At 51.6% G+C, this 10,063-nt stretch overlaps 1 protein-coding gene across 8 annotated transcripts; it reads left to right on the forward strand.

The window, feature by feature from the left end:
• The first annotated feature begins 207 nt into the window (after positions 1-207).
• On the forward strand, positions 208-3,295 carry LOC115598812. Of its 8 annotated transcripts, none has more exons than XM_030456700.1 (5): positions 210-562; positions 1,015-1,166; positions 1,288-1,408; positions 2,256-2,367; positions 2,463-3,295. In XM_030456700.1, the coding sequence occupies exons 1-5, from the start codon at positions 291-293 to the stop codon at positions 2,466-2,468; spliced, it is 663 nt and encodes a 220-aa protein (XP_030312560.1). In that variant the 5' UTR covers positions 210-290; the 3' UTR covers positions 2,469-3,295. The 8 variants fall into 8 exon arrangements, 7 of the variants coding, with proteins under 7 accessions (XP_030312558.1, XP_030312560.1, XP_030312559.1 ...); XM_030456699.1 differs by having other exon boundaries at positions 2,930-3,295; XM_030456698.1 differs by lacking the exon at positions 2,463-3,295 and having other exon boundaries at positions 208-562; positions 2,256-2,452.
• Positions 3,296-10,063: the final 6,768 nt, after the last annotated feature.

Consider the following 10,063-nt stretch of genomic DNA (forward strand, 5'->3'; position numbering starts at 1 on the left):
TCTGTGAATGAGTGTGCTCTGAATCTCTTTGCGTGGACGTGACACAGGGTAACGGTAGCCACCATGTATCCTGGAGGCCGCTGTAAAAGATGTAGAAAACCTGGGGAGGATGATGGCAGTGGGGCAGCTACTGCGTCCCCGCGGCGGCGGTGGGCAGGGGAGGAGCAGGTGAGTGGGGATAGGGAGGGCCCTGGTCACAGAGAGTGACCTGGGTGCCCGACCTCTTGAATGTCCTTTCCCGGACGCCTGGGTCCTTGGTCCTTTATTTTACTTTTTATTTGTTTATTTTAATGACATTTTTTTCTCACCGCTCGGAGCGCCGCTTGCTGCAGCCGCGCGTGCGCATCATCGCTTCCGGAACTCCGCTAGCCATGACTTCCTGCGACGTGATACCGCGGTGCTTCCGGAGTCATGGCGGCGCTGCGGGATTTTGGCTCGCACCGTACGGAGCTGCTGGCGGGCACAGCACGGAACCGCAGAGCGGCGGGTGGGCGCCGCCTCTGGCCACTTCCTCTCGCCTCCCTCCTCTGAGGCGAGGAGAGGGGCGGAATCGGCGGGGACGGTGAGTGGGGGGGAGGGGGCGCGGCGCGGGGCTGCTCTGCGGAGTGCTGGCCCGGGGGCGGTTGGGCGGGTGGGGTGTCAGGGTAGCCCCGTCCTGTTCCCGCCTTCTGCTCGCCGGTTCCTTGGGGGCAGGAGCGGCTGCGTAGAGTTGGGAGGGGGACTGGAACTTCCCAGGGCGGTAGCGTGCAGAAGGGTGCGTGTGCTGTGCAGGGGCGGTGCCGCCGAAGAAACAAAAGCTGAGCCGGGCGGCTCTCTCCCCCACCCTGCCCACCCCTCGGCATCATCCGTAGGGAGTGCAGAGGGCCTCCGTTTAAACCCAGTCAGAGTCTGGCTGGGGCAGAAATTTAGCGATTTCTTCTTAAGATTTGGTTGCGATACCATTTTACAAGTTTTTTTCTTTCGCCCCCCTTCCCCTTCACCTCCCCACTCCCTCCACCCCCCGAGGGTCTTCAGTTTCGATCTCGGAGGCGTATCTGCCGTTTGTACCGAGCGGCTGCTGGTCAGTCAAAGAACGCCATGCTCATCAGGGCAAAACGTTGAAACCTTGGCAGCTAGACCGGTCTGGTTTTTCCCTGGTTTCAGAAGCCTGCAGAGATGGATGGGAGGTATGTGCTTAAGTCTTTTATATAAAACTTTTTTTTTTTTGTCCACTAGATGGGTTTCTCATCACACAAAACATTTGCTTTAGCTGTTTTCTCCACTTCTTTATCTCCTTCCCTATCACAGCTGGTGCTGCCTTGTTGCAGATGTTACTTGAAAGGATTGTCAGGAAGGGGGCAACAAGGCTGCCCATGGCTCTTGGGCTCTCAGAATCTGAAGGTCTGCGTAGAAACCGGGAATCTGTTAGGTAGGAGGGATTCCGTTTTCTTCAGGTGGTAGTGGGTGCCTGACTCCATGCTTTCTGAAAATTTCTTAATTTAAATCTGGTAGCAACCCCCCTCCTCCCAGTTATTTATTATTTTAGAATTATACATAAAATCCTTTATGTTGAAGGTCAATAGAGCTTTACGTGAAAAAAAAATTAATTATTCTAACCAGATGTCCAGACCTGGCATGCTCTCGGCTTCGAAAACACTGTCAAGAGGTGAAATGAAGGGGCTGAGGCAAAAGCACTTTGGTTGCCGCTGTGATCAAGTCCTGTCTTTGCTGAGCGGCTTAAAATATCCAGCTGAGCATCTAGAACCCAGTTTCGCTCCAGTTTCTCTCGGGAGTCCTGGCCTCTGATGTGTGTCCTTATTTTCACCCATTCCCCTGTTTTAGTTAGTGAATGAACTCAACGTCAAGGAAAGGGGTTAAAAACCAGGAAACCTTTATTGTGACCCGGGGTGAGAAGCAAGGTCTAACGGGATGTGGATGTAAGAGAAATACATAGCTTCAGCTTAGTAAGGGTAGTCCATAACTTATTTTTTTCTGTGAAAGCTTAAAATTCCAGTTGCTGTTGGCACACTCTTGAGAAGGTGAAGTAAAGGGATTTAAAGACAGGAAGTATCACTTTTACACCTCTTTATGTTCCCCTTATATGTCCATGCACTTTGCAGAGCGTGCTAATTAATAAAATAAAATAAATAAAAAAAAGATCAGACTTTTTGGAGGCACTTGGGTTTTAGGATGTGTGCGTGCTCTGTTCGTGTTTTAGGTCAAAACCAGAGCAATGCTGTTTTCAGCCAACAGGATGTCTCTGCTTTACATTATAGAGAAATCCCCAAAGAATCAAGATCCAGAATCTGCGTGGTCAAGAGAGACCCTGATTTTTTCTGTGGGAGAACTCCTCCTGGCTGGGATAGAAACCACAACAAATGTTTTAAGGTGGGTGGTGCTATTTATGGCTCTTTATCCAAACATTCAACATAAGAGCTTGGAGACACTGAGGAACTCTGGGTTGTTTTTTTTCTCTATTGCAGATTTAAACTGCTTTTCCAAGATGATGCAGTGATCTGTAGTGGGAGGCAAAAAGGGAAGATTTCTATACATTGTTCTGCTGTATGATTTACCAAATATAGGGTAGGCAGATGTGAAAAGCTTACTTTGTGTGCAGATTAAGAGGTTACCAAAAGACAGATCTGATAAAAGTTTAGTGTGTTACTTTGTGAATACATTACAATGAAGCTTTAATATTTAATATGTAGAATATAGTTGGAACATAAGTTTAGTGTAGTGATGCAGTATATTAGTTGGCAGATGCAGTTAATAAACAGTAAGCAAATGCAATTAAACACTAAATGGATAAGGTAAATTAAAAGTGTGAAAGCATCATTAAGAATCTGTGTCTTAAGTGGTGGTGTATCTGTGTGGGGTTTAACGGCTGAGGTACAATTTCTGTTTATCCTGAAGTGCCTCACTTCACACTAGACTTATGTCCTCTACGCAGGTGTCTGTGCTTTCAGAGAAATGAAAAAAGGTCTGCTTGAATCCAAGTCTTCGCAGCCTGGCCTGGCTCACAGGCAGTGTTGGTACCTTAAAACCAGGGCATCTTTCTTCTCTATTATGACCTGACCAGGATGCCGGTTTACACTGAAGACGAAAACAAAAAACAGTTTTGTGGTTTTGTGTCTCCTCTGCATCAGCCAGTTGTGGGGAGATCTGCTCAGGTAAAGTCACCCTCTGCTCTCGGATCTTGGGAGATAGTGAGTTCCCGGATTTGGCTCCAAAATCATCTCTGGATAAAAGCTAAGCATACTGTGACCTTACATTTATTGAGACTTTCTCTGTCCAAACTTTACAACATACACCTATATAGCACTACATCTCAGAATGTGGCTCCACTGAGCTGATTTTCACCTCTTTATTATGTTGTCAAAGGTTATCATTTCAGATGGGAAATCCTGGTGATGCTGGTATAATTTTTCTGCGAGTGCCTAGATTTTCATTCTTTTTTGTAAAGTTTTATTACTTTATTGTTATTTTTATGATTTCATTATTAAATTTTCATGTGAAATTTAAGCTTCCGATTTTGTTTTAGGGAGGAGCTCTTTGACAGTTTCCTCAAACGAGGCGCATGTGAGTAAAGAAGAGGCAGTCTGAATACTTGTGAGACTATTTAAATAATGCTTGAACTTAATTTTAGAAATACCTTATAGAAAAGCCTTTGGTTGAATTTGATTATTTGAATTGGATAATTTCAACCAATTCATTTGGTTTGAATTTGATAAAATGTTTTTTTTTTTAGTGTGACAGTACTACATTTCCCATCATGCTTCAGTATGATGCGAGTAACTCATGCTCTTGGTGCCCTGGGGGGTCCAGGTGGTTTCTGGGGGGGTTCTCAGTGGGGTTGTGGGGGTTTTAAGGAGCTCTTGGGTGTCCCAGAATGGCAGAGCTGGGTCTGGGGGGGTCTAATAGGCAAAAAGACCTGCAGGGGTGAAGTCCCTGGGGGGGACCCTGAGGGTGTGCAACAGCCACCCCACCCCCTAACTTACCCCTCACTCCCCCGCTGTGGGGCTGGAGCTCTTTAGGCCCTATGAGCCCCACATCAGCCCCTGAACCACCATTTCCCCCCTTAAACCCCTTTTTTCACTCGAGAGGCACATTTCTCTCCCCCTCAGACCCTTTCTAAAATCCCCATTTCTATCCCCAGCCCCCATTTCCCTCCTCTAACTGCATTTCCTCCTCCAGAGCCACATTTCTCCTCTCTTTTTTCCCCATAACTCTTAATTTTCCCCCCCTCCAAAATCCCCTCTTACCCATTTTATTTCCCCCCAGTCCCCTTCCCCCCTCCCTAAACCCCCGTTTCTCCCACTAGGTCCCCTCCAATTCCCTTTTTCCCCCCAAGCTCCATTTCTCACCCCAAGGTAACACCACCTTGGTTCCCAACAGAGAGGGTTAGTGTAGCTTTAAGCAGACAGAAAATAGAGGAACTTAGTCAGTTGCTGTCATCTGAATGTGGTTTTTTGGCTACACAGGAATTACCTTGCTTTTGGAATTACCTTGCTCTGCATACATACAAACTAGTCACAGAACTGTAATTTCTGATCGAGGTTTGCCTTTTTGTTCCTGCAATCTGGCTCACTGGATTACATTTATAGGGACTTTTTCTGTCTAAAAAAAAAAGTGCTGTTCAGGAGTTTCAGCAACGGAAGCATATCAGGACAGAGAAGAGGCAGTTTGAATGCCTTTGACATTACTTAACACTTGAACTTAATTTTAGAAATATCTTAAAATGTGATTGAATTTGATAATTGGATCATAACTTGCCTTCCAGGGAATTTTAATGTCATAGTTTACATTTTAGAAATATAAAAAAACCCCTTATAAAGAGAGAAGGAAGGAAGGAGGTAAGCCTCAGGGAGAGAGACAGGTCATTTTATATAAAAATGTGTTTCTTGTTCTCTACACGTCTGCATCAGGCAGTTTATACTGGGGGGCACTGGGATGGACTAGAGGGAGGCTATAAAGAGGCTGTAAGGAGTTAATTGGTGTGCACTGAGGCACTGGGGGCTACAGGATTGTACTGGTAGAGGGGTGGAGGCACTGGGAGCAACTAGGAATGAGTGGGAGGGGCACAGATAAGACCAGGAGGCAACTTGGAGGGGGGATGGGAGCACTGGGAGGGGTTGAAGTGGAACTTGGGGGTAGTGGTGTAAACTGCTGTGTATTGAGGGGGCTGGAAGGGTGCACTGGGGGCTACTCTTGTGCACTGAGTGTGAATAATGGGTCAGTGAATGTGTGACTGATCTATACTGCATACGGGTCTATACAGTGTGTACTGGTCGGTACAGGTCAGGAGCTACCACTTCGTCAGGACCTGGTGAAGAAGCTGCCGGTGGTGAAATTACGGCCACGGCTGAACCGGAGCGACCCTATAGTGCTGGGGGGGGCACTTGTGGAGGGTGCTCTGGGGCAGCAGCAGACCCCCAACTGGTGGCTATAGGGGACAGGGGGGGACCCTAAAGTGCGGGACAGTCCATCAGGGGCTGCTGGGGGGAACGACAAACCCCTGACTTGTTCAGCGTGTACTTAATAACAGACGGAAAAATGGACGACCTTTCTTCCAAGAGGAGAAGGTGCCTGAGTCCTTTAGACAAGGGAAGGGCACTCTCTGCCCCTCCCTCACCTTTTTTTTTTTTTTCTTTTTTTAACTAATTTTTCTTAGAGACCAATGAGGGGGCGCTGTTGATTCCCGCCCATTGGCCAATGGCAGAGCGGCCTCAGCGTCGCTGACCAATCAGAAACACGGGAGAGTGCAAAATGAGGGGGCGGGTGCGAGCAGCGTAGTCGGGAGAGGGCCAACCAATCAGCGCCTGTATCACCTCACGAAGTAGGTTGGGCACACCAGCGGCTGAGCCAATGTAAGCGGGTAGGGCGGCCAATCAGCGGGCCCCGAAACTTTGCAGCAGTGACTCGCCAGTGTGATGGCGCGACGGTGCCTACGAGGAGACAAAACGGCGGCAGCGAGCTGGGGGAGGGGGAAATGGCTGCCGGGGAGATGGGCATGGGGGGCAGAGCAGGGCTTGGGGGGGGGGGCCGGGAACAGTCAGAGGGGATCCGCGAACACGGGGGGACCCGAAGGGGGGGCGCGGGAGTGGCAGCGGCAAAAAAAAGGGTGGGGGAGTGTCTTGAAGAGCTCGGAGAGAGAAAATGGCGTCTCTCGGCACAGCGACGAGGAGTTGGACGGAGCTTTCTTGCCACCGGAGATGCAGCCATACGGGCACGCGTTGAATTGTGTGATGCTGGAGGTGTTTGTGAGGCTGGTGTGTGGGGGGAGACAAGGACAGGAACAGAAGACCAGCATTGGCTCCTAGAGTAGGGGCTGGGGGGGCGGGGGGCTGGGTTTGAGTCACACGGAGGGTGTGTCCACACAGGAGGGTGGGACTAAGAAAAAGTGGGTGTGTCTACACACAAAATGGGTTGGGGTTTGCACCCCATGGGGTTGTGTCCATCGGAAATGGGCGGGGCTTAACCCAAAAGAGCAGTGTCGATACCTAAAGGGGGAGGGAGCTTGCATCACACAGGGGATGTGCCCAATCATATGATAGCAAGGCTATGAAAAAAAAGGTGCGTCTCCACACGGAGCGTTTATTGCCCAGAGGGTGGGGCTTAGTGCAAAGGGGGCGTATCCACAACCAGACTTGGTGTGTCCATACCCAAATGGGGCAGTGTTATGATTAGAGGGGGTGTGTTCACTCATGACGGGGGACTATACTCAAAGTGGGTGGGGTTTGCATCACGCAGTGTTTTTTCCCAGGAGGGTGGGGCTTTATGGGACAGGGGTGTGTCCACACCCAAAGGGGGTGGGGCTTGCACCCCCGAGGGGCATGTCTGTATGAAGGAGGGCATGGCTTAATCTGAAGAAGGCGTGTCCACAGTGATAAAAGGTGGGTTATGCATGACACGGTGGGGGGGGTGTCCACTCCTAAGAGGGCAGGGCTTTACACACCACACCCAAAGGGAGGAGGTGTTTTGATCATATGTTCATGCCCAAGAGGGGTGGGGTTTCAAAGAAGAGGGGGTGTGCCCACTCAGGAGGGCATGGCTTAACACAAAAGGGGTGTGTCCACACCCAAGGGGAGGGGGTTGTCACAAAGGGAGTGTATATTGTAAGGGGTGTGTGTGTGTGTGTGTGTGTGTGTGTGTGTGTGCTTAACACAAAAGGGTGTGCTCACACCCATGCAGGGCGGGGTTCACCTCACACGGGAGGATTTCCATGCAAAAGAGGGCAAGCCTTAAAGCAAAGGGGCATGTCCACAGCCAAAGGGGGGGGGAGGAGGATTGCATAACAGGGAGTGTTTATTCCTAGGAGAGCGGGGCTTAATCAAAGGAGGCAATTCCACATCCAAAAGGGGGTGGCTATTCCATGCCAGGGGGCGTGCCCACAGCCAGAGAGGGGTGGGGCAAGGTTTTCATCACTGAAGGGGTGTATCCATGCCTTAAAGGGCAGGGCTTAAGCTGGAAGGGATGTGTCCACACCCAAAGTGGGTGGGGCTTGCATTACACAAGGAGTGTTTCTTAGAAGGGTGGGGCTATACCCGAAAGGGGTTTGGCTACAGCTAAGGGGATAGGGTATACATCACACAAGGGAAGTGTTCATTTCCAAGAGGGCGGTGCTTTATGCAAAGGAGGCGTGCCCACATCCAGAGTGGGTGCGTCCACACCCAAAGGGGGCGGGGTTTGCACCATACAGAAGGTGTATCCAATCTCAGGAGGGCGGGACTATACCCAAAGGGGGCATGTCAACACCCAATAAGGGTGGGGTTTTCTTCAGAGGGGGGGTGTGTCTGCGCTCCCAAAGGGTGGGGCTTAACGCCAAGGGGGCGGTGGTGGTGTGTTTTTTGCACCAGAGCGGGTGCCCACACACACACAACAAGGGGGCGTGGCTTCCTGGTCTTGGGATGCGTCTTCTAGGAGGGGGCAGGGTTTTTACACAAAGGGGGGTGTGCATGAGACCTGTACACAGGGCGTTTGTCACACGGGGGGCGTGTCTACACCTGAGAGGGGGCGGGGCCTTTACACCAGGGCATTTGTCCACTGAGAATGGGGCAGGACCTGTGCCCATGAGAGGGGCATGTCTGCACGGCAGCAGCCGCGGCTTGCAGCAGCAGCAGAGGGAGGCGCCAAGGTAACGGAAGATCCAACCCTGCCATGGACCCCAGCTGGAACACGTAGCGGGAGAGTTGGGTTTGGGGGGGGGGACAGGACACATGCTGACCCCTAGGGACAAGCGGGCACCCCCACCTGACCCACAGTCACCTCCTCACTGGGCATCTCAGCTGCCTTATAGTCTCCCAACCTGCCCCACACAGCCCCCAGTGCCCCATGGAGTATTCTCACTGCTTCATAGGGCATCCCTGCTGCCCCATAGTTCCTGACACAGAGCCCCAGTGCCCCATTGGGTGTCCCAGCTGCCCCAGAGTCCTCCAGTCAGCCCCTTAAGGGGCCCACTAGTGCCCCATAGGGCGTTTTAGCTGCCCCATATAGGTCCCTCAGCTGCCCTTTAGTCCCCTAACCTGCCCCACACAAACCCTCAGTGCCTCACAGGGCATTTTAACTGCCCCATAGTCCTCCAGTCAGCCCCCAAAGGACCCCCCCCAGTGCCCCATTGGGCATCTCGGCTGCCCCAGAGTCTCTCAGCCTGCCCCACAGAGATCCCCAGTGCCCCATCAGGTATCCCTGCTGCCCCATAGGTTCCCACACAGACCCCCCCCCCCGTGCCCATTTTTAGCCTTACACTTGGTTGGTGCCCCCACACCTGTGCCTCGTCCCACCCCTCTGAGCAGGGCTGTGCTCCAGGGTGGTTAAGCTCCATACCCATGAGTAGGCTGTGCAGATGGTGATGCATTCAGGCAGGTTTGTGCTAAGGGAAAGAAACTTGTGGCAGCTCAGTGCAGCATTTTCCAGTTGTGTTTGAAGGTGCTGCGCTGGCCCTGTTGGGATTGGATGGGCATTCGGGGTGAGCTGGGATGGTAGCCAGGAGGGTCAGGGGGCAGGTGACTTCTGACAAACATAACAGGAATCTTGTGTCTTGCTGGTGTCTTCTGTACGTCAAGAAATCATAGCCCCCGCATCAGACTCTGGAATGAGCAGAACACTGTGGGGGGTCTGAGGAGTCAGGTGCTGAAAAGGTTGGCAGTGGCTGGTGTGATGCTCATTGGCAGCACTGGTTGTGGCTTGGTTCCTTGCCCCCTTCTTGTCATTGTGGCCCTGTCCTTTTACTCCTCCCCCTATGGGTGCAGCTGTGCCCTTCTTTCCCACCCCTCCCAATTTCACCCTCACTCTCCTTTTCTCTTTCCTTTTCTTCATTTCTCTGGCTCAGCTCAGGCACTGAGCCTTGTCTCCATCTCTACTGGGATTTCTGAGGAGTCTAAATGAACATTTTCCTACTTTGGGGGGAATGGGGGGTGGGGGTGGGGTTGGCAGCCCCTGGGGACAGAGCTCCCAGCTGTGGCTGGAGCAGGGGATGATGTTCTCTGAAGGGCTCCAGCTGGGGCTGGGGTAGCCCAGGTGTGGGCAGTCAGGTTGATGAGGGGCCTTTCCCAAAGGACTGTGGGAAGCACATTGGGGTGGGGTCCAGGCATATAAGCCTCCACCTCTAGTAAGTGGCTCAGTCTGCTCTGGGCTTGTGTTGTGCTTGGAGCTCTACCAGGTGAGAGGAGGAGGGCTGGGGTTGTTTGGCTGGTGCAGTGGTTGTTTGCTCTGTCTTGCTATTTTTTGGTTCCTCAAGTGGTAATAGCTGCAGTGTTCAACTCTAGAATGAGGGTAAGTGGAACACCCAGGGGCTCTTGGGAGGAATTCCACGTTCTAAAAGAGGTTAGTGTTACTGGTGTGGGACTTGCTGGTGGTACTGTTGGTTGGAAGTTTTTCATGGCACATGATAGACAGGAACCCTGTGGCTACAGGAACATCCCTGCCTACTGATGTGGCTTTCTGTGTTGACCATGGCTTCAGGTGCCCAGGCCTCTGAAAAATAAGTGGAACCAGGTGTGGGGAAGGGCTGGGCAGGGAGGAGGAAAGTTGAGAATTGCAAGGAGGGGGTTGGAAGATAGTGTAGGTGAGAGGGCTGTCCAGGAGC

The sequence above is a fragment of the Calypte anna genome, chromosome 10 (genome assembly GCF_003957555.1).
Source record: "Calypte anna isolate BGI_N300 chromosome 10, bCalAnn1_v1.p, whole genome shotgun sequence".
Taxonomy (NCBI): Eukaryota; Metazoa; Chordata; class Aves; order Apodiformes; family Trochilidae; genus Calypte; species Calypte anna.